This window comes from Gorilla gorilla, chromosome 15, assembly GCF_029281585.2.
Source record: "Gorilla gorilla gorilla isolate KB3781 chromosome 15, NHGRI_mGorGor1-v2.1_pri, whole genome shotgun sequence".
Lineage (NCBI taxonomy): Eukaryota > Metazoa > Chordata > Mammalia > Primates > Hominidae > Gorilla > Gorilla gorilla.
The window spans coordinates 73,553,975-73,577,670 of record NC_073239.2 but is presented as its reverse complement, the minus strand read 5'-3'; the positions used below and the strand labels follow the sequence as shown (position 1 = coordinate 73,577,670).

Here is a 23,696-nt window from a genome sequence, read left to right as displayed (position 1 = left end):
CACTTCCTCTGATGCCCTCCTCTGTCTCCATAGCCAGAATGGCATGATCCTCTAGTACTTTGTACTCACCTCTATCAGAGCCTGTTCCTCACCAGACTGTGAGCTCCTAGAGAAAAGGCACTGTATTTTTTCATCTCTGTGTATCTGCACCTAGCACACTGCCTGGCATAGAACAGTTCTCAAATTTATTATTATTATTTTGAGACAGTCTCACTCTGTCACCCAGGCTGGAGTACAGTGGCATGATCTCAGCCCACTGCAAGCTCCGCCGTCTGGGTTCATTCTCCTACCTCAGCCTCCTGAGTAGCTGAGATTGCAGGTACATGCCACTACACCCGACTAATTTTTTTATTTTTGGTAGACACGGGGTTTCACCATGTTGGCCAGGCTGGTGTCGAACTCCTGGCCTCAAGTGATCCACCTGCCTCAGCCTCCCAAAGTTCTGGGATTACATATGTGAGCCACCAAGCCTGGCCAGTTCTCAAATCATGTTTGCTGAAATTGAAATGCCTTTGATGGCCAGACTAGACAACCTAGACAAAACAGCCATTATTTTATTCATTCAAAAAATCAAGTATGCTCATCTATAATGAATAAGATATAATCCCTGCCCTGGAGAAGCTCAATCATGTAATAATCTAGGCCTCAAAGTTAAAAACTCTTTTGGCATTTCAAATTATCTGAATTTATTAGTAGCCCTATATTAATTACATATCCTTACAAGTTTACACATTCTTTTGATTTAAATAATTTACTTACATTAGAAAAAATCATTTTACTTAATTCTATACTTAACACATACTTAACTCTATACTTTGATATGTATTCATTCCCTCTTTTTAAAGAAGAGACTCCCATTTACACCACCAAAGCTTTGTTATGTTCGGATATCATTTGAGAAATTGTGCTTATGTTTTACTTGTCTTATGTAAGACATTACCTAGCAAATGACAAATTAATTTTAATCTAAGTCTAAACTGTAAATACTCAAGAAATACTTACTGAATTACACTTTATTACCCAATAGTTCTGGTTCTGGAGGATATTAATATTAATTACATACCCACTGTGTGCTATGGACTTTACTGTTCCTCATTTGGTTCTCAAAATAACCTTGCTATGTGAGAATAACTGTATCAGACACTGTTGATTGCCCACTCAACAGTGAATACCTTCTTCTTTTTCACTAATGCAATCTTGATTTTGATCAGGTAGCTCAGGCTGCAATGTTCTCAGTCTAGTCATTCTCCTTTGCTAATGAGCAGTTTAGGTGTGAGTATATGACTCAGTATTGGTCAGTGGGGCCTGAGTGGAGGTCTGCTGGGGGGCTTCTGGGGCACATGTTGTTTCCAATAAATAGAGAGAGGGAGATACCCCAGAAGCAGCACTGTGCTTTGTTTTAGGTTGTGATGTTTGGAACTGGGCATGCATCCTGTGACTGGGAGGGAAAAGTCAAGAGAATGGCAGAAAAACTGCCTCAGAAAGTGACGTCCCTGAACTGCTCATATTATCAATCCTAACATCACCTATCTCCAGACTGCGTCTCATGTGAGGCTAAAAACTCAGTCATTTAAGTCAGGTATTCTGTTTCTTGCATTCAAATGCACCCTAACTTACATAATGATGACTTACATTTCATAAATAAGGGAACAGAAGCTCTGAGAGGAAAAATCATTAGCCCCATGTCACATATCCAGGAAGTGACAGAATGAGGACTTGAGTTTAGGTCTAATTCACTTTCTAATCCATGCTTCTCAACTACAGGAGCTGACATTCTAAACAGTGTTTAAAATCATAGTGTGGAACCATGTTATTAACAAATAATATAGCTTTTGTCAGAATCTAGACTGAAGTTCAAATTAATCAATCGGCATCCATGATATAAATGCAACTGCTTATAAAAATGTAAAATTGTATATTTACAAATCTGTTTACAAAGTTTTCTCCAAAAATTATAATTATTCATTAATTCAACAAAGTACATTAAGTACTATGCCTAATAATTTGTTCAACTGATTTCATCATATTATTCTTTTAAGATTAAGAATTTCTCTTTTCCTAATGACTGCTCTAAAAACACCAGAGACAGGTTTCTTCCCTTTTATGTATCTATGGCTTAAATAATAAATCTTACAGTTTAAATAGTTCTTCAATGAAAAAAAAAGTTTTCATAGCCCTCAAAATTTTCACAAGTCCTCTCTTAATGTATTTTTGTCACAGCATTAACAAAGTTTATGTAAAAATTCTATAGCATAATTATGGTTAATAATTTCTATTTTGAGTGAAATGTTTACTTACCTACAGTATGATTTATTTCATATTCAATATAATTTATTTTAATCCCTGGACCAATGGGCAAGGTAAATTTGAATGGCTGAGTTAGCTGAATATAAAATAACAATTTTTTTTTTTTTTTTTTTTTTTTTGAGACGGAGTCTCGCCCTGTTGCCCAGGCTGGAGTGCAGTGACACGATCTCGGCTCACTGCAAACTCCGCCTCCCAGGTTCACACCATTCTCCTGCCTCAGCCTCCCGAGTAGCTGGGACTACAGGCGTGTGCCACCATGCCTGGCTAATTTTTTGTATTTTTAGTAGAGATGGGGTTTCACCATGTTAGCCAGGATGGTCTCGATCTCCTGACCTCGTGATCCGCCAGCCTCAGCCTCCCAAAGTGCTGGGATTACAGGCGTGAGCCACTGCGCCCGGCCTGAATGTAAAATAACAATTTAAAAATAGATTTACCATACAACAAACACTTTTATGGTTTGTCACATGAACTAGAGACTAAAACATTATGGATCTAACATGAAACACATTAATTCTTAAAACATTCAGTTTAAATTTTTTAAATGAGAAAGAAGCAACTAGTGTGACTTACACTATTAGTTAAAATTAAAAAAAAGTATGCCCATATATATTCTACCTAACAGGTAGAATGTCATATATATTCTACCTAACAGTGATCATGAAAACTGTACCCATCCACCATTTTAAAAAAGATGTTTTTTCCAAAACATGTTTTTAAATCATCGCTATATTCTAAGTATATTTTTCATATACTTACTTCCTGATCCACTAATGAAATGTCAGGCCTCAACCCCTCACAGTAATGCATGTAACGGAGAGAATTTCCTGGCAAATCTCCTCTGAGTAAGATAACTGCATCATGAGGCATAGAGGTGAGAAGGTTCTTTGCGAACTTATCGATCACATAGTTGGTCCTTTGGTCACAAACACTAAATAAAAGGATCCAAAAAAATTAAAATAGCAACACTTTGCTACAGTTTTAATCAGACTAGGCTTATTTTCTATGCCATTCTTTTCCCATCATACAATCAACATTTAGTGTTTCAATACATTCTACAATAATATGTATATTTGAAGAGAGAATACTATCATCTGATAAGCAGCAGCTAATTGTGCAATTGAAAAAAAATCAGTCTACTGCTTACTTCTGGAGTTTATAATCATTTCCAGAAAAAGGGAATCAGTACACAAGAATAGGTCCTTTTTTCCCCCTAAGTGCAATCCAATTTTATTTTTAGAAAGTAAGATTTCTGATTCCACTTGGAGTTTAAGGCAATTTTATGTTCATTCCATTTACTCAAACAAACTTTCAGAAATGCAAAAGGAAATCTGCCCATTTCTGACTTGAATTTGTATGGCATTTGTATGATTTTCTTGCATGCAGAGGTTGATCCTTTCCACTTCTCCCCTGAATCACAGGCCTCCTGTGTCCCTCTCTGCCTTTGGAGATCAAGAAATTGCTAGGGAATGAGACCAATGAGAAGCAAGGGGAGGATGAGTTTCCTGAGTTGTTTACTTCTCTCCAGGCATTATTTGCTATTGCCAATAACTTCATTCTTTTCAAGAATGAAGTGAACTTTCTAACTTCAAAGAAAAACTGGCATGAATTCTGACAGCATTCTATGAAAAAAGAAAAAGATGACAAAACAGTAATTAGTATCAAAAAATGAGACAAGCAATGTCCTTTCTGTTATTACCAAGTCCAACACATTTGATGGAGCTGAGAAACACAGCCTAAAGTTGAATATCTGGGGTATCACAAAGCAAATGAACACCTCTAGGAACAGAATATTATCCCTGCCTTTATAACTGATGTAAAAATTACTGTTTCCTACCTGATTCCCTATGTTGCAGAGTGATGAGGCACATTTTGCCACCTAGCAAAAGTGCTATGTATTCCATTCCCCTGGGACAAATAAAAAAAAATCAAAACAAGATAAAAACACCTAGCCTGTGCAAATATGTCTGGTGTCGAACCTGGACTGCCCTAATGGCCTGAGCCAGGAGATGACTGGGATAAGAAAAGGTTGGGAAACACACTGTGGGCTTGGTGCACCTTCTTGAGCTAGCGATGATGTTGTGTCCAGGACACGCAGCCCCTTCTCTCAAGGCCTCCTGGTGGCCTTCCTAACACCAGCTCTACCCCAGTATTATAAAGAACAATGTTGTGGTTTTTTTAACTTTTATTTTATGTTCGGGGTACACGTGTGGGTTTGTTGTTATAAAGGTAAATTCATGTCACAGGGTTTGTTGCACAGATTATTTCGTCACCCAGGTATTAAGCCTGGCACACAATAGTTATTTTTTTCTGATCCTCTCCCTCCTCCCAGCCTCCACTCTCAAGTAGGCCCCAGTGTCTGTTGTTCTCCCTCATTGTATCCATGAGTTCTCATCATTTAGCTCCCACTTATAAGTGAGAAGACGCAGTATTAGGTTTTCTGTTCCTCTGTTAATTTGCTAAGAATAATGGCCACCAGTTCCATCCATGTTCCTAAAAAGGACATCTCATTCTTTTTATGGCTGCCTAGTGTTCCATGGTGTATATGGACCACATTTTCTTTTTCCCATCTGCCACTGATGGGCATTTAGGTTGATTCCATGTCTTTGTTATTGTGAATAGCACTGTAATAAACATTCGCATGCATGTGTCTTTATGGTAGAATGATTTATATTCCTTTGGGTATATACCCAGTAATAAGATTGCAGGGTTGAATGGTAAGAACATTGGTTTTTCAAGTTAAGTTAAAAGAGAAAACTTAATCCTTTAAAATAATACCAGTCCAATCTCACTATAGCAAAATTCCAAGGGACTCTCTCTTCCATTTCCATAATGTGTACTTGATATTGCTGGAAATAAACGAACTATAGTCTAAGACTTAGACGTCTTTTATGTTAGACTGAGATTTTTATTGTAATGGTTATTAAACAGATTTTTTGAAAAATACATGTAATACTAATAATATATGAGTTAAGAAACTTTAGAACTTAAAAATAATTAAGGCTGGTATAGTGGTTCACACCTGTAATTCCAGCACTTTGGGAGGCTGAAGAGGGAGGCTTGCTTGAGACCAGGAGTTCAGGACCAGCCTAGGCAACATAGTGAGACCTTGTCTCTACAAAAAAATAGAAAAAAGGCATGCTAATGGTGGCATGTGTCCATAGTCCTAGCTACTGAGGAGGCTGAGGCAGAGGACTGCTTGAGCCCAGAAGTTCACGGCTGTAGTAAGCTACGATCATGCCACTGTACTCCAGCCTAGGGGACAGAATAAGACCTTGTCTCAAAAAAATTAGTATTTACTACTACAGAGTAAACTGGACATAAAGGGAAGCATAAAGTGAATTATTTTAGGGTACACAAAAAACTCTAAATCATTTTACTCTCCATCTAAGTGGTATTTTAGGTCATGGAATTTTACCGATACTAGGGATTCTAAAAGTATCTCTTGGGTTCTTAAGAGAAAAAGATACAAATTGTCTACACGCACCACCTAAACCCTTGTTTGCAATGGCCTGAAACCATTCATCGCCCATGCTGAGATTCTGGTTCAGGAGGTTTAACGACCCTAAAAGTTAAAGAACTACTGCATTCAACCAAGCTGTCTCACTTTGAGTCTTGAAAACCAGTAGAAGTTAACAATGAAATAAAGTGTTAGAATCTAAATATTCAGGTATCTCTGGCTTGACAGCTACTTTTCATAAAAATAACCACGTGTTACCTGTAATTAGAATATATTTGGTAAACTACAAAAAGAGTTGCAGAAAGCCATTCCAGGCACTGAAGCCCATTGCTATTCAGCACTCGGTTAGTCTCAGACACAACTGCAGCCAAACCAATGCCAGCGAGGACGGCCACTACTGCATTGCTCTGCATCCAGAATCGTTCCACCTGTGAAAGAGACATGCAACCAGTGGGTCCAGTTGACTATTTTATGCTATTAATCAGCTCCTCATATATTTTTTAAATATGCTGCATGCACCTAGTTCTAGTTGTGTGTGCCTGTTGTCATTCAGGTTTTGTTAACTGATTTCCCCAATCCAAGCCCAGGTCATTTTATTTTTCTATTTTCAAACATTCTTCCTTCCCAGTTTGACAGGTGCATCTCCCTTTTCAGATCCACACATTCATTTCAATACTGTGGCCTTAGTCTTGAACTCCAGTAATATATAGGCTGAAGGAGTTAGAGAAATGCTTTTGCTTTACTCCTGATGTTTCCTTCCACATGGAGAAGTTCCACTGTCCTGGCCTGTCTCTGACCCCTCACGTATTTCCTCCTGTAGGATGTAGGGACTGATCTGACTGGGGAGTTTGGGAGCTGGGACTGGGCCTGCAGCGTCCTCCCTTTTCATCTCACTTTCTCCTGGAAGTGAGCTACCCACAGGAAGCACTTGTCCAGGGCTAGAGTCTATCTCTGTGGCACCAGTGGGGTAGGGGAGACAGGGAAGAGGCCTGACCTGCACAGCACTGCCTATGACTAGTGGGTAAATCTGTCTATTCTGGGATGCTGGAAGAGGAAGCCCCCTTGGCTACAGATATAAGCTGCATTTCCAATCTCAGTATTATCAGTAATGAAAGTGATTCTCCCACCCGTTGTACTGTATTACCTTGTTTCTCAATTGATTCAGAACTCAGGTGATCAAGTAGGGTATTATTTATTAGGCTTTCTGAACACACACATACGCAGACTTGGTTTCAGCTGTCAAAAAAGTGCTATTGACATTTACAGAGATTCTATTGTAAGTAGAAGAAATACTCTAATCTCAGAGACTGCTGCCAAAGAAAACAGAAATACGGTTGCTCTTTTGCCTAGGCCTGGGGCTGGGGAGGTAAGAAATAAGGAAATATGTTGTTAAGTGCCCTCAATTACAATTCATATTTCTTTTGCTATTAAAAAAATTCCAGGAGAAATGCAGTTGTACCTATATTTGCAAGCACACACACATACAATGACTGACTTAAATCTACTTTACATTTACTTTTCTATTTAACAACTGTGTTAATTAAACACTGCATTCTTTTTATCCTAAAAAGAGGCCTTAGCTGTATTGACTCAATAATTCAACTTTGATTTATAAAAATGTATATAAAATTTTAACTATTCCTCAAGTAATTTGCCCTTCTACAAGATTTATGAAATGCAAATTTGCACATTCTTCACAAACTTTCTGGTCAAAGGATATATCTAAGTAAAACTTACCACACCCATGAAAAGTGGTTTTGAAATATCTAAATTTGCTCTCCAAGCAAAGAACAATGAATAAATGCAAAACATTCCAGTAAAAAGCCATACTAATGATGGATTCTGTCTGTCCCTACAAAAAATAATAAAAATATGTCTAAAATATTTAGATACATGAATGTCAAATATAATATCACAGGACTTTAAACTATTAGATCTATAAAAACTTTCCATTTTTAACTAGGAGCAAAGAGAGATTTCGGTTTTTAAAATCTGAGTTGAAACAAATAACCAAAATATAATAATAAATTTGAACTACAACTTGGGACTACGCAGTAAAGGATATAAAGCTAACATTCACAGAAGAGATGCAAACTACTGATTTTGTTAAATTTCAGAAGTGATCAAATACAGGCAAAACAAATATTTTCATGCTTGAAATAATAAAGATTTAAGAACGATAACTCTCAATGTTGGTGTGCAGTGGTATGACAATATATGTTAGTATAATCCTTCAGAAAATTTAATTTGATAATATCTATATCGGAAGCCTTAAAAATATTAATAATCATCGACTCAGTTATTTATCATGCAGGCATAAATCTTTAAGCAATAACCAGAAATGTAAATAAAGATTAATCCATAAAAATGCTTTGGTATTACTTATAATAGTGGAAAAAGTGGAAGCAATCTAAAGACCTCTCAACAGAAGAACAGTTAAATTAATTCTCCTGTGGTCATAGAATGTTCTATTATATAGACATTTAAATGATTTTAAGTATTTTTATAGTATGAGAAAATGTTCACAATGTTTGTGTCAAGTAAACAAAACTATAGATAAATGTACAAATATACATTTACATACAAATACATTCAACAGACTAGATCATAAATGAATAAATTAATGGAGATTTACAGTGCTACATTTTTCAGGGTTTCTTTTGTCATCAGGGATCACTGTTATCATCAGAGGAATTTAAATTATTGCTTCTTTTTAAAATCAGCAATAATAATCGGTTATAGCAGAGTTAAGGGATCAAACCTGAAGTTTAGGACATCAAATGACTGTCTACTTAGATGTAATATAATGCTTAATTTCTTGAAATCATTGATTTATTTAGAATCAGAATAGAAGAAAGCAATACACACTTATCTTAATAGACAACTAGGAGAGTCATTTATTTGGAGTATAAAATAATACTGGCAATGTCCTACAGTGACATACTGAAAACATTAATTCAATTCATGAACATAGAAAAATAACAGAAAAAGGAATTGTATTACTTACTTTCTTGCTAAACATATATTTGCACAAACTGCAAGGGCTTGGATGTTGAATGAGAGTTCGGTCCTCATATTTGTTACTTGAGAACTGCAAAAAACAACCTAACTTATTGTTGGCAGGAAACAAATTTGATTAATTCCAAATAAAATAGTCCTTGTAAGATATCATTGATTATATACTGAACAATCACAAGGGCTGGGGTCAGATTTTAAAATTTTGTCTTTTAAAGTTGGAAGAAAAAGTGCAATAAAAAGACTTAAATAGTTCCAAGACGTTTTCCAATGGTAACATTTGGTTATCAACTTATATAATTTGGAATAGGATCAGAACAAATAATTCTTCTGTATTTTTTATATTGGTATACTGTATAGAATATCCCCGACTGGTTTGGTAGGAAGCTGTTTGAAATGAGTTTTTGAACTTTTTTCTCTTGGCAGTGTAGACATGGCCTCCAGTGATTTAGCAAATGATAACAAAATTAATTCAAATAGATTTCTGGAGATCTAATATGAAGAAAATAAAGGCCATGAGAGATAATTCCCAGCCATTCTTTTGTGGGTTATCTTCTTCCTTAATTGGTTTCCTTGTTTTCTATATTATTTGTTTTGGTTCAAAAAACATTTAAGCAATCTCAGAGAAACGTATTATGTTTTTTTCCTACAAATAAACTAAATTCTTCCATTAACTCATATGCATTTTCAGGTGTTAAAATTTGAGTTCTAAAATAGCTTCTGCTCTAGCTGTCTCCAATTGTTAAAAAAGAAATGACTCTATACATCATCTCAAAGAACTTTCTTCTCCCTAGCGGCAATTTTACTGGAGAAAATGTGATACCATAATTATAGAAACCATACAATGTGTATTTTACTAATGAAGACTCATCTACTATGAGAAGATACCCTTACTCATTTTCAAATACACTTGAAAAAACTGATTCCAGCATGAGGCCCATTTCAAACCATTCTTCAAAAGGAATGAAGTCAGTCTCAAAATTATTCTTGGAGATCTATTGCTTAAGTGTAAGCGCTAAAAGATGGTCACTGCCTAAGGTTAGATTCAATAATTTCCTTGTACAGGATTGCAATTTAGAGATATGCATGGGGAAAAAATTTAATTTGCTTGACTGGAAAAGGGTAGATGATTAGCTTCTATCATTTTGAAGGATTTTCTCATAAGTTAATTATGAGTTGCCTTTTTCAATGTTCCTGCCCACCTGAAACTATTAAAGACTAGACATTCTCATTCAGGGAGTGCTAAGATTATGCCTTCATTCTACATGATGACTTGGTCCACACAGAAGTGTGGGTGTGAGTGGTCATCACTTTTGTCAAGTCTTTTTTCTGGGTATACAGCCTGCTATTATTTTAATGTAAAGGAGGCCTTTAAGGGTACCAATAGATGACTTTTATGTGCAACTAATAAAAGTTAGACATATGGTCTAGGATTACTCTCAAGAGTTCTTTGGAGTTCATGTAGGGTTTGCTAAGGCAAAATATACCAGTTATCCTTAATGCTGTAACAATCTCTGGAAGGTAGATAGAAAAGAGCAGGCAGTGAGTCCTGCATGGAGCAAAGCAGAATAAAATGAAAGCTCAGAGACACTGACATGACATTTGACTGTCTTTATTTTCTTATTTTTTGAGACAGAGTCTCACTCTGTTGCCTAGGCTGGAGTGGCATGAAGATGGCTCACTGCAGCCTCGACCTCCTGGGCTCAAGCGATCCTCCCACCTCAGCCTCCTGAGTAGCTGCAACTACAGGCGCATGCCACCATGCCTATTTTTTTTTTTTTTTAATGTTTTGTAGGCTGTTTGTGTTAGCTCACTCTGGTAATCCCAGCACTTTGGGAGGCCAAGGCAGGTGGATCACCTGAGGTCAGGAGTTTGAGACCAGCCTGGCCAACATGGTGAGACTCTGTCTCTACTAAAAATACAAAAATCAGCTGGGCGTGGTAGCACACACCTGTAATCCCAGCTACTCAGGAGGCTGAGGTGGAAGGATCACTTGAACCCGGGAGGCGGAGGTTGCAGTGAGCAGAGATCTCACCACTGCACTCCAGCCTGGGTGACAGGGCAAGACGCCATCTCAAAAAAAAAAAATCTTTTTTTTTTTTTTTTTTGCAGAGACAAGGTTTCACTGCGTTGCCCAGGCTGGTCTGAAACTCCTGCGCTCAAGTGATCCTCCCACTTTGGCTTCCCAAAGTGCTGGGATTACAGGCATTAGCCACCGCACTCAGTGCCATTTTTATATTTGAAAAGAAAACTAAGCTTCTTGTTACATTCCCCCAGCGAAAATGAGAAAGCCACAAAAGTCTCACACATAAAAAGAAATATTTAAAATCAATGGTGAGAACCATCAAAAGGTTATGTGAAAGTAACTGATGGCAAGGAGATATTTCCAAGATATAATGTAAAGTGAAAAACAGCAGGCTAATAAAACAGTATGTTTACTATGATCCTACTTTTAAAAAGAAATAAAAATCTTAAAAAATTAGAAAAATATAGTCATTAACAGATTAATAACAGTGGTTATCTCTGCATGTTGGATTTATAGGTAGTTTTAATTTTCTTATTTTTGCTTACCTGTATTTTCTAAGTTTTCTATAAAGCTTATGTACCTTTTTTGAAGTAGAAAAAAGAAGTTGTTTAAAAAGAAAGCAAGGAAAGATGGCTGGAAGAAAGCAAGCTAGTAAGTAAATTACACCAAAACTGTGAAAACTCATAAACTGCCTCACATATAAAGTTGAAATATTCTCCTCATAGTTTTTTTTCAAACAGCCCCAAGAGTTCCAAATTAGTAATTAGTTAGGACATCACTTTAGTGTTGTAGAAACCTATTTTCTTCCAAAATTTTGTATCAAGTTGGTATGGATATCTTTCCACTTGTCTTAATCTGTAGGTTTTAAAGCAAATATTAACCCAGTTTTCAAAGAACACTATTAAATAATATACATGAAAATATATTTGCTTAAGCCAGCTCTAATAAGGTTGGATGTTAAAAATATGTAAGCCAAAGATAGAGCTTATGGCAAGGATAGCCTAAAGAAGTCATAGGAGACATTACATAAATTAAACTCTGAAATACTAAAAACCAAAATAACAAGAAAATAGTTGTTCAATTGAAGGTTGAAACATTTTAGTTCTATAAATGCTCTATATAGTATTCTAATATTCACCGTTGTGTTTATTGCTCATTTTAAGCTCTATCTTATTGAAGGAGGTGCTAAAAATATTTGACAGTACAGTCGGCCCTCTGTATCCACGGGTTCTGCCTCCATGGATTCAATTAACCTTAAATCAAAAAAAAAAAAAAAAAGTTGGGGAAAAAACTGTCTGTACAAACATATACAGATGTTTTTTCTTGTCATAATTCCCTAGACAATACAGCATAACAACTATTTACATAGCATTTACATTATACTAGGTATAAGTTATCTAGAGATGATTAAAAGTATACAAGAGGATGTACGTAGGTTATATACAAATATTATGCCATTTTATATCAGGACTTGAGCACCCATGGATTTTTATATCCTTAGGAGTTCCTGTAACCAATACCCCATGGATACTGAGGGACAACTGTAAACACAAATAACTGTTAACTGTAGAAGTAACAACTACTTCTCAGACATACTTTGTTACAAAGAGATGAACTCAGAAATCCCTAAAATCACTTAAAGGAACTAATAGAGAATTCATTTTAAAATAGTTTCAAATATTTCATACTCACAGCAGTATTTCAGACATACTGGATCCTATTTCAGATTTGGCCTAAACACAAAAGACAAAAGTTTATCTGCACAAGCATTAAACTGACGCTTTATTAGGCTACTGAATTTTAATAATCTTAAAAGATTCGGGTTTTCTTAAAACAATTTTTTTATTTTAGGTTTCGGGGTACCTCTACAGGTTTGTTACACAGGTAAACTGCGTGTCAAGGGAGTTTGGTGTACAGACTATTTCATCACCCAGGTAATAAGCATAGTACCCAATAGGTAGTTTTTTTAATCCATTCCCTCCTCCTACCCTCTGCCCTTAAGTACACATGTGTCCATGTGTACTCAATGTTTAGCTCCCACTTATAAATGAGAACATGTGGTATTTGGTTTTCTGCTCCTGCATTAGTTCGCTTAGGACATTAACTCATTCTTTTTTTATAGCTGTGTAGTATTCCATGGTGTATATGTACCACATTAAAAAAAATCCAGTCTACCATTGATGGGCATTTAGGTTGATTCTATGTCTTTTCTATTGTGAATAGTGTTGTGATGAACATACGTGTGTATGTATCTTTAGAGCAGAACAATTTATATCCCTTTGGGTATATAGCCAATAATGGGATTGCTGGGTTGAATGGTAATTCTGTTTCAAGTTCTTTCAGAAATCGCCACATTGCTTTCCACAATGGCTGAACTAATTTACGCTCCCACCAGCAGTGTATAAGCATTCTCTTTTCTCCAAAACCTCACCAGCATGTTTTTTGACTTTTTCATATAATAGCCATTCTGACTTGTGTGAGATGGTATTTCATTGTGGTTCCAATTTTCATTTCTCTAATGATTAGTGATATTGAGCACTTTTTCATATGCTTTTTGGCTGTATGTCTAAAAGACACAGGTTTTAAATGCACAATGTATCATTTCTCTTCACTCAAAGTCTTTAGTTCAGAGTCTTATTGAATTTTTAAACAGAAGTCAGTGAAAACTAATTTGGACACCCTTTAGGAAGAATTTTAGAAGTAATAATTGGCAGGCTGGGTGCGGTGGCTCACACCTGTAATCCCAGCACTTTGGGAGGCCGAGGTGGGCGGATCACGAGGTCAGGAGTTCAAGACCAGCCTGGCCAACATGGTGAAACCCTGTCTCTACTAAAAACACAAAAAATTACCCGGGCATGGTGGTGCATGTCTGTAATCCCAGCTACTCAGGAGGAGGCTGAGGCAGGAGAATCACTTGAACCCAGGAGGTGGAGGTTGCAGTGAGCCTAGATCACACCACTGCACACCAGCCTGGGCGATAGAGTGAGACTCTGTCTCAAAAAAAAAGAAAGAAAGAAAGAAAGAAAAGAATATTTGGCTAGAAATCAGTTAAACTATTCCAGCAAAAATGATTTACATGTTAATAAATAACCTTTTTATACTTCCATTATAGACTTTCCTTAAGCTCTTTATGAGCACTTTGATTAAAATTCATTATAACTTGTTCACCTATAATTTCACAATTATGTATGAATTACATAAATTTGAAATCTAGAATGGTCTTCAGACAATATTTTTCTGGAATAACCAAAATAATTAAAGCAGAATATAAATGTAAAGTATCAAACTCTCTAAGTCAAAATAATTAATACTTTTTCATTATGAAATATCTCCTACATATAAAAAACATATAATACATCTTTAAGGGTCAAAGAGCTTTTTAAAAATCTACAGATCCAACATTCATTTAAGAAACAAAGCCTCACTGGCCGGGCGCGGTGGCTCACGCCTGTAATCCCCGCACTTTGGGAGGCCGAGGAGGGTGGATCATGAGGTCAGGAGATCGAGACCATCCTGGCTAACATGGTGAAACCCCGTCTCTACTAAAAATACAAAAAAATTAGCTGGGTGTGGTGGTGGGCGTCTGTAGTCCCAGCTGCTGGGGAGGCTGAGGCAGCAGAATGGCGTGAACCCGGGAGGCGGAGCTTGCAGCGAGCTGAGATCGCGCCACTGCACTCCAGCCTGGGTGACAGAGTGAGACTCCATCTCAAACAAACAAAACAAAATAAAATAAAAAAAATTCTTTTTTTTAAAAAGAAACAAAACCTCATCAATATCATAAGGTATCTCCCAAAGCCCTCAAAGACTTTTTCTTCCTTATCCCACAGTAGTAACTACTACCTTGAATTTGGTGTTAATTATTTCCCTATTTTTTATAAATATATAGTTCTACTACTTTTGTATGTACCCTTGAACAATAGATTGTTTAGTTTCTCATGGTTTAGAGTTTTGTATAAGTGGTATTATATACTACATACTCTTCTGAGACTTGCCTTCTTAAGTAGGACACAAAAGTACAAACCAAGAAAGAAAAACCTGATATAACTGTCTATATGAAAATAAAAAATCTTCTGCTCATCCTTTCATTTTTCAGATAATCTTTACTGCAACTATATTTAATGTGTTCCTCTAATATGTCTTAGGAAAAGCAAGGCCTTTTGAACTTCTTTGGAGCACACTGTTTCCATTTAGTGAACTCATGAGGCATTTACAGATATGTCTTGAGTTTCAAAAACTAGACATTAACATAAAAACTGTTCATGAAATATGTAAAAAATAAATAAGAAGAAGAAGTGGTTTGGTCAAGGAAAATTTTTTAAATTGAGGATTTTTTTTTCCTTCGATCTTTTCCAAATAGTTTTATTCACAGATCAAGTACCCATAGTGACTCACTGCTAACAAGACTGAAATGTTTCGACTGTAGGTGGAAGACTTTTTAATGACTGCTATCCTAAAAAGTATATTCAGGATATACAACTACATGATGTTAAATTAAGTGATTCCGACTTTTCTCTAACATATATCAAAGGCCATATTCTAAGGGGCAAGTTTGTTACATAAATAACCAAAACAAACATTTGATCTACTGTCATTGATAAATATTGTTTCTTTAATCAAGACCCAGGCAGAGCACTGAAGTTTTGCCACTTGTTTCCTTAGAAGGGCTTTAAATCTGAATTTACCAGGCTGAAGGTTCCATATTCTTCCCTGAGAAAATGTGTCAAAAATCCTTGCAGTGTTGTCTGGTCTCCCCAGGTCCACCGGGCGTGATTAAAGTAAGATGAGATGGGAAGGTGGACATAGGGCAGCAAACCAGCAGAGAAGTACAGGCTCAACTTCAACAAAGAGCCCAGGGAGAGTTCCTGCATCAGAGCACATTGGGTGGTATAACAATGTTTATTTTAGTAGATTCATCCCGGAACTTCAAGAACATATCAAGGAAAACATCAAATATGTTTACTCAGAGCTGATCTCCCAATTTATATTAAGTCACCACAGAATACTATGTTAAACCTTCTGATTACTACAGATTACTAGAAAATTGCATCAGCCTGAACTCCTTCGCATGGCAGGTGAAAGCTGAGTGAAGCAAATAATATTAGCAAAGGCTCATGAGTATCATGTTTATTGCATCACTTACATTTAAAACCATGTCATGACAAGCAGCATTGCACAGCTAAGATAACCTGCTTTGAAGTGATTATGTGTTGTTTGGCTGATTTTGAATATGCCCAAAATACAATTCTAAGACCAATTCACTTTGTCATCATCATTAGGAGTAGACTTCAACTATATATATTACTATGATTATATGCTGACAATTATTTCTACAAGCGTTTTGAACATTTCACAGAAATGTTTGGCATAAATGAAACTAGCTTTTATATAAACTCCAAGCTCATGCAAATGCTTTTTTTCTCCTCAATTTACATATAGGATAGAATATTAAAGAAAATTAGTTGTTATAACAATGCTGCTTCATATACCTTATTTGGGAAAATATATTTCTCATTTGTAAAATACTTTTCTTAAAGGACAATATCGACAAAGTTTTATAAATATTAAATCCAAAATAATATGAATTCTGATATATTCAATCAATTCCTGTGTATCTGAACCAAGATTCAAATACTGCTTACTTTAGTAACTGGGAAAGGTAGTCTCTCACAAATATCGTATTTGGAAATTGCCAATTTTTCCTTTACAAAAAAAGAGAAATTCATATGTGAGAATGAATGTAAGAATCAAGGTTCACATTCACCAAAGTAGAACAAGCAGTTGATTTATGTTAGCATTTTCAAATAAACATTCTTAATTGAAAATGAAGTGTTTTATTACAGTACTGATTTCATTTGAGATTTCTATAGCAGTAATGAGATGCATAAAAAATGATGGCATGAAAGGAGCGTAAGAAATAACTAATCTAACAACATGCCTTTTCTATTCTTAAAATTAGTTTTTAAAAAAGTAAATGCTTATTTTTGCACAGTTTCTGCATATTATACAGTTGAATTTAGAATGGTAAGATGAGTTGCTGCAGAATTTTCCTTTTGTGTGAGAAATAAACAGGGAGACAATTGCATGAGAGCTATTGCAGAGTTGGGGAATAAGTGGCTCCTAATCCTAACTGCACATTAAAATCACCTGGGGAGCTTCTTAAAAATACCGATGTCTGGGCCTCAGCCCAGATCACTTATATCAGAATTATTTTGGGGTAGAATCAATTTGTAGCATAAATACATACATATATATATATACACACACACACGCCCCTATGTATGTATGTACATACAGATATATACATATGTACCTACATTACTATATACATATGTACATCTGTGTATATATACACACAAACAAACACGGACTTTTTAAAAGCTTCTCAGATAAGTAAGCAGCCAGGGTTGAAACCAACTGACTCAGGACTTTCTGCTCTGTCTCCAATCATCTCCCAGTGAGATCCAACTACCCTGTTACTTCATTGGTAGGCCTTATTTTCTAGCCTCTGCTTTTTAACTAATGGGAAATAAAGAGTCACAGTTTTCACAATTTCATCACTCTCTGGTAGCTTACCTCAGTACAGGGAAAACAGGCCCTTAGTCCAGGCTCTGAAATTATCAACTCTGAATCCTCCATGTTTTACAGAAAGTATATGCCTCTCCTTTCAATCAATTAACATGAAATATGTGCTAAGAATGCACCCCTCTGATGTCTGCTCAGGTCAGAAGTCTGGCTAAGATGACCGATACTAGAGGGAGATGTATCCATCCACCCCCACTGATTCACAAGAGAAATATCTGGGCCTCTTTCTCGTATTCCATAGAAAAGCTTCACTGAGTTATATTTCGTATCTCCATTTTTAATCAAGGTTTATATAATAAAAGGCCATATAAAGAACTTGCTATATACACTATAAAACCACTGTTAAAGACACTGCCTGTTATGCTGTTTAATAAGATTTACATAAGGACTTACGTGATTGACTTCACAAAATTCAGTGCTAAGGAAAAGTTCTTTCCTGTCAACTGCTATGTTTCCCTTTTACTTATTTTTTATTTATTTATTTATTTTTTTGGAGACGGAGTCTTGCTCTGTCACCCAGGCTGGAGCGCAGTGGTGCGATATCGGCTCACTGCAACCTCCGCCTCTCGGGTTCAAGCGATTCTCCTGCCCCAGCCTCCCGAGTAGCTGGGACTACAGGCGCACACTGCCAAGCCCAGCTACTTTTTTTTGTATTTTTAGTAGAGACAGACTTTCACCGTGTTGCCCAGGCTGGTCTCGAACTCCTGAGCTCAGGCAATCCGCCTGCCTTGGCCACCCAAAGTGCTAGGATTACAGGCGTGAACCACTGCACCCAGCCCTTTTTACTTACTTTTTAATCACATTGTAAAAATTTTATAACCTCCGTGTTACCCTTTTTGCTTTACTGTTAAGAAGCTAAGAAGCAAAATGTGTTCAAGTACAGTAAATATAGTTATCTAAAGCTTTGGTATAATTATTTCCCTATTTCTAGATAATAATTTTGTTTTATATGTTTTCTATTATAATTCTGATTATAGCTGGGTATAATGAACAAATAATAAAAGGATAAGTAAAGCTGAGTTTGTGCACAAACAAACAATAAGGTAAAAAGACTCTAGTGCTGGCTTTGTATATAGACTATTTTAACCTCTGGGCACCTAAATCTCGCATTGCCTAATGAAGTAATTTTCCTGTTGCTTTATATTGCCATTTTAATTAACAATCATTTTTTTCTTTCAGAGAAAGAAGAAATAACAATAAATCATTTTTAATTCTAGGGAATCCGTTTTGAGAAAACAATACTGTTACCAGAGATTTTATTATTTAGTTCACAATAGAAGCGATGTCTGTTTTGTTGAGAGCTGACTCTTCAGCACCTGGAGCAAGCATATGGCACAGGGCAAGGACTCGGCACACAGTTAAATAAATGAAGTATGATGGCACACCACTCTGTGTTTTAGAATGTATAAAACGATAATTAAGAAAATTTGATATTGTTGCTTTAAGTCCTTTCAGCCTACTTTCATCAAGATGCTATTCAGAATCGGTCATAAAATTATGGAACAGGCCAGATGCCACTGCAATCAATACTGCATAATTTTTGTAAATCCTATTTTTTTCAGTCAATATTGTTAGGCCCTAGGGTTATTTATGCTTTACATGACACCCAAGAAAAATTAAAGCCTGAAATTTTCTCATGACAAAAATGTTATATTAGACCTAAGTAAAATATTGTACATTTTTTTTACAAAATTCAAAAACGTACCTTCTTTTTTAAAAGTTGAAAGAGAATCCAAGGTATTATGCACAAAACATAGAGTATTATTGTGTGCTGGTTACATAAACTAAGGCCACAGCAGAAAGCACCAATTTTAGCTATCTGAAAATAAATTAAAAAAAAATTAAGTAAAAAATTGACCTAAAACTCTAAGAACATAATAAAAAGCCATTTTTATATTAAAACCAAGCATTCGTATCATAAGTTAGGTTAAAATCAACCTCTAAGATGCAAGCAGTTATTTTAATAATCATTCATATTTGTTACTATTATTTTTGTTAATATTTTCCAAGTTCATCAAATAATTGCAATTTGATCTTAAATAACTGTTTTCAACCCAACTTTTAGAAAATCCTGTATGATAAATAGATAAGTTGTAATAGTAATAGGGTATTGTGTAATGCTTATTCAAGTAAAATCTATAATTGAAATTCAGCAATTGTTTTTTCTCCTATTAAACAAATGAAATATAGCCTCTTTTATTTAGAAATCTGGTTATCTCTGGGTGTTGGTTTTGAGTTTTTCCAACATGTGTTAGTTTCATAACTGGCAAAGATTCTCTCGTTGGCCAAACTCAAGTCAGGCTCCTCTGAACTCTTCCCAATTAAGTCCTGACTTTTGAGTTTCCATGTTCATCTCTGCATTGTCCAGTTTTAGCATCAATCCTGTCAAGTCAGTTTAGCCAGAACACTAATTCTCAATATCTGATCAAGTTCTTCATCCACTACCATTCCCTAGGTGATGTCTGATCACCCTGGCTTGCTTTCAGCAAGAATTCAGTCAAATCTCCCTTTACCGCTGATGCTTCCTCTCAGTAATTTTCCATACACTGACTCCCACACTGCTCCTTGGCTATAAATTCCCACTTTTCCTTGTATTTGGAGTTGAGCCTGATTTCTTTCCCCTACTACAAAACCCCATTGCAGTTGTCCCTATACCTGAACCTGAACAGTGTGCCTTCTCACTCTTTAAAAAGTGTATTGAATAATTTTTTAACATAATCAGATATTTTTAAGCCAAAAACCCCCTCTAATAGCATCACAGGAAACCACATATAAACCATGATGTTCTTTTCTTTCTACACTCTTTAACAACACAAAGCTGCCTATACTAAGATGATTTGGCATTTCCCAATGTGTAGACTGCAAGTTCTTAGAAGATAGGGTTCTTTCACATGTCAAGTGATTTTGATAATAGTGTTTGTCTTAAAATTCATTGTAATCTCTTCTGAACTACTTCATGGTTTACATTTGATACTCTTCTTTTAGTTAGTAAATTACAAATTTGACCTTTTTTGGCAATTAAGGAGTGAGTCAATGCATCCTAATTTAAGGGGGCCAGGGTAGAGCTTGGCACCTTCTGATAATATACACAAACAAATGATGGTGAATTAACCAACAAGCCTATCTTTCCCACCGGACACACAGGGGATTTTATAATCCTCTAATTCTCCAAAAAACTTTTGAACTCTGAGGGAAGAAAAGCGCCATGTTTTATAAGGGCTATCCTGGTTCCATCCATAATAAAAAAGACTGAGATCATTTTCTCTCTCAGCATGCTAGATTATCCCGACTGTAATCAGAATAGATAAAAGGTATTTAAGCCAACGTTAAAAAGAAATACATCTGTCTAAAAATTAAAACAAAAACTGATTTCACTTTGATCAAAATAGGTTACCTTTGATCTCTCCTTAGCAGTTGCTGCTTCCTCAAAATGTACAGTAAGAGCCATAAGCAGCCCCACAAACAGATTGTTTAAGCTAAAAACCTCTGCTGCAATGGACCACTGCCATGTTAGACGAGAAAATGAAAACACCCCGGCAGCAAGGATTCCTCCAGCAGATGAGCCAGAAAGCCTGCAAACACAGATAACATGAAATCTTCTTTCCCAACAAAAAGAACTTTATTTTCCTTTTGGTAAACTATACCAGCAGAAATTATGATAGTCACCCAGCACTACTCCAACACATTATATGGTTAATACATTACCTCATATAATAATTTCCTTCAACAGATTTTAATTAGGAAGTTCATATGTTAACCTATTAATGAACAAATAAACTAACCTATGGCTAGAATGAGGTTCAGTCCTCAGATGTTAACTGCTAGGATTCACGCCAGTTCAGAAAACCTGAAGACACAGTAGCTACAGAGAACAAACCTGTGTCATTTTCTTGCTCTATCCATGAAGAAGGATGGCCTAGTTAAGACCTAAATGTTTGATTGTAAAAATTAATGAAATGAAAAAATATTTATTCAGAAAAATGCATTCTCACTTCAGGTAGAATGTTTGGACCTAGGTACCTTCTATTTTCATCTCTCAGCATATGGCAAAGAATGTCTTGATCACAATATTTGATGATTTCAATATCTTATACAGTGCAGTTCTTACTTTGCAATCGTTTTTTTTCTTTAGACAACGGTGAAGTTAAAACTAATTTTTTTTCTAAAGAAGAAGATGGGAATGTGAATTTCAGTAACACCAGAAGAATCAGATGCTACACTCAGAAACAAATTTCTCACCCACAAATGCCAACAAAACCCGTACCACTTAAAACAATCAGGAATCTGGATCTCAGTTCAGAGATTTGATTTGAGACTGGTAGTGTGGATGAATTTACTAGGCATATCAAACCAAAACAACTTTCTATTTCCTTATTAATCTAAAACTATGAAAATGAAAGCTATTATGAAATGCCTATTTCTAATAGTGTTAGAAAATTCAGCAAGCATTACTGCGTCCAACAATTATCATATTCTATAGCTCCAAACCATTGATTTTCAACTGTATCCTTTTGTATAAAAAGTTACAGGGTAGTTCTATGGCTTTAGTCAATCATTATTTTTAAATGATTAAATAAAAATCTCAATATCAGTAAACCTGTTTTTACTTTGAGTTTCTGTTTGCAATTTATTTCTGTTTTCTTTCTCTTAAAAAATCAGCAGTTTCCCATTTCTTTCAGCTTCCCGTTCTTCCAGCGATCCTGATTCAACACATTATTATTTCTTCCTTCCAAATTACTCTCCTGTCTACTCATTCCTATTTGTATTTTTACTGCCTTACACTTAATCATTTTAAGAGTTCCCTAATTTGTCTTCTGTTTTTCAATCTATTCTGCAATATAACATCACATCAAGTTTCCTAAAACATATTCTTTATGACTACCCAGCCCAAAACCTTAAGGACTCTCCGCTGCTTGAGGGATAAGTTCTAAATCAGTCAGCCTAGAATCCAGGCTTCCAATAAACTGGATCCCACCCATTCACTAATGATCAACATTATTCTCTCCACCAATTAGTCAGGCTCATCAAAATTTCCTAATAAGACACGCCTATGCCTAGCACTATACCTTTGCTCATTCTGTACCCCTGAATCTAAAGTCCTCCCTGCTCCTTTCTATTTATTTAAATCCTACTTCTTTCTCAAATGTTTCTTCAATTCCTAGGTTTTTAGCCCATTCTGTACATCTATAGTATTTAATTGTCTGTAACAATTACTTTAACATTGTTTTTGAAATGTGAATTGGAGTTAAATTTCATTTATATTGGAAGTATCTAGCCCCAAACACACAAAGGAAACTTACTGAACGAAAGAACAAATTAAAGTATTTCTAACATTTATAAAGGAACTTCTATGTTTCATATATCAATATTATTCAAGTCAGCATAAGATACAATATTCCTTCCTCTATTTAAAACCGAAATTAGCATCCTTGGAGAAATGGCTGATTCTAGAGCCAGGGTAGCTCTAGCACAAAATTAGTCTGAAACATCTTGTGCCAGAAAGTAAAGAAGTGCTCAAAGAATGATGGGGGCATGACAGAAGGACACAGGAGCCAGCTTAAAGAGGCTCCCACTGGGCAAATCTGGGATAATTTAAGCATCAAAAGTAATTATAGTAACAGCTTGTAAATCACTTAATTCATAAGAAACCATGAATCCAGTGATATAAATAAATAGGTGAGAAGGACATCATTGGCCTTTCCATAGAAAGTCACTAATAATTGTAGAAGAAATGATGGAATTAGAAATTACCCTTTGGCAGCCATCTTAATAATAATCAATGAATACCAAAACTAGTGGGTAAAAGTTTTGGAGTAACAGAATATGTATAGTCTCTCAAGGTACCTCCTATAAACAGATGAATTACCAAGGGAAAAATGGTAACTTTACGGTGGTGAAACCTGTCAGACACAATCTTAACCACAGGACCAAAATTAACAGCATTAGTAATAGGACAAACATCATATGCTTCCCAATCTATTCTAGTGAAAAGAATACAGCATCATTTCTATAACATTCCTGCAGAAATGTGTTACCTGAAGCTAAGCAGAATAAAATCCTGATATAAATGAATCCTCAGGAAGAAAACTCAACATTCACTAATCTACAATGATTTTTAACACATATTCTTACACTCAGAAAGGCATCTTAAAGCATTTGAACTGTTGACATTAAATATTAGAATTATGAACTACATTAACTGCCTTTTCAAATATTTCATAAGGTTTTAAAAATTGAAGAATGTAAAGTAAAATTTTTGACTTCGATGATAACATTTATCTGGTTACCTCAGATTGTTACACAAAGTTA

General features: G+C 35.6%; 1 protein-coding gene across 4 annotated transcripts in view; it reads right to left on the bottom strand.

Annotated features, from left to right (window-relative positions):
- The window catches only part of TMEM260 (transmembrane protein 260), a 72,437-nt gene that overhangs the window by 27,553 nt on the left and 21,188 nt on the right, over positions 1-23,696 (bottom strand). For all 4 annotated transcript variants that reach the window (XR_010130757.1, XR_010130758.1, XM_004055210.5 and 1 more), the window contains exons 4-11: positions 20,782-20,959; positions 19,093-19,206; positions 15,488-15,667; positions 12,498-12,538; positions 8,772-8,855; positions 7,502-7,616; positions 6,023-6,192; positions 3,064-3,235 (exon numbers count right to left, since the gene is read on the bottom strand). Coding sequence is in view for 2 of the 4 variants with exons in the window: in XM_004055210.5 (XP_004055258.4) it covers positions 3,064-3,235; positions 6,023-6,192; positions 7,502-7,616; positions 8,772-8,855; positions 12,498-12,538; positions 15,488-15,667; positions 19,093-19,206; positions 20,782-20,959 (1,054 nt within the window). In the remaining 2 variants the exon portion in view is untranslated. The remainder of the gene's footprint in view (positions 1-3,063; positions 3,236-6,022; positions 6,193-7,501; positions 7,617-8,771; positions 8,856-12,497; positions 12,539-15,487; positions 15,668-19,092; positions 19,207-20,781; positions 20,960-23,696) is intronic.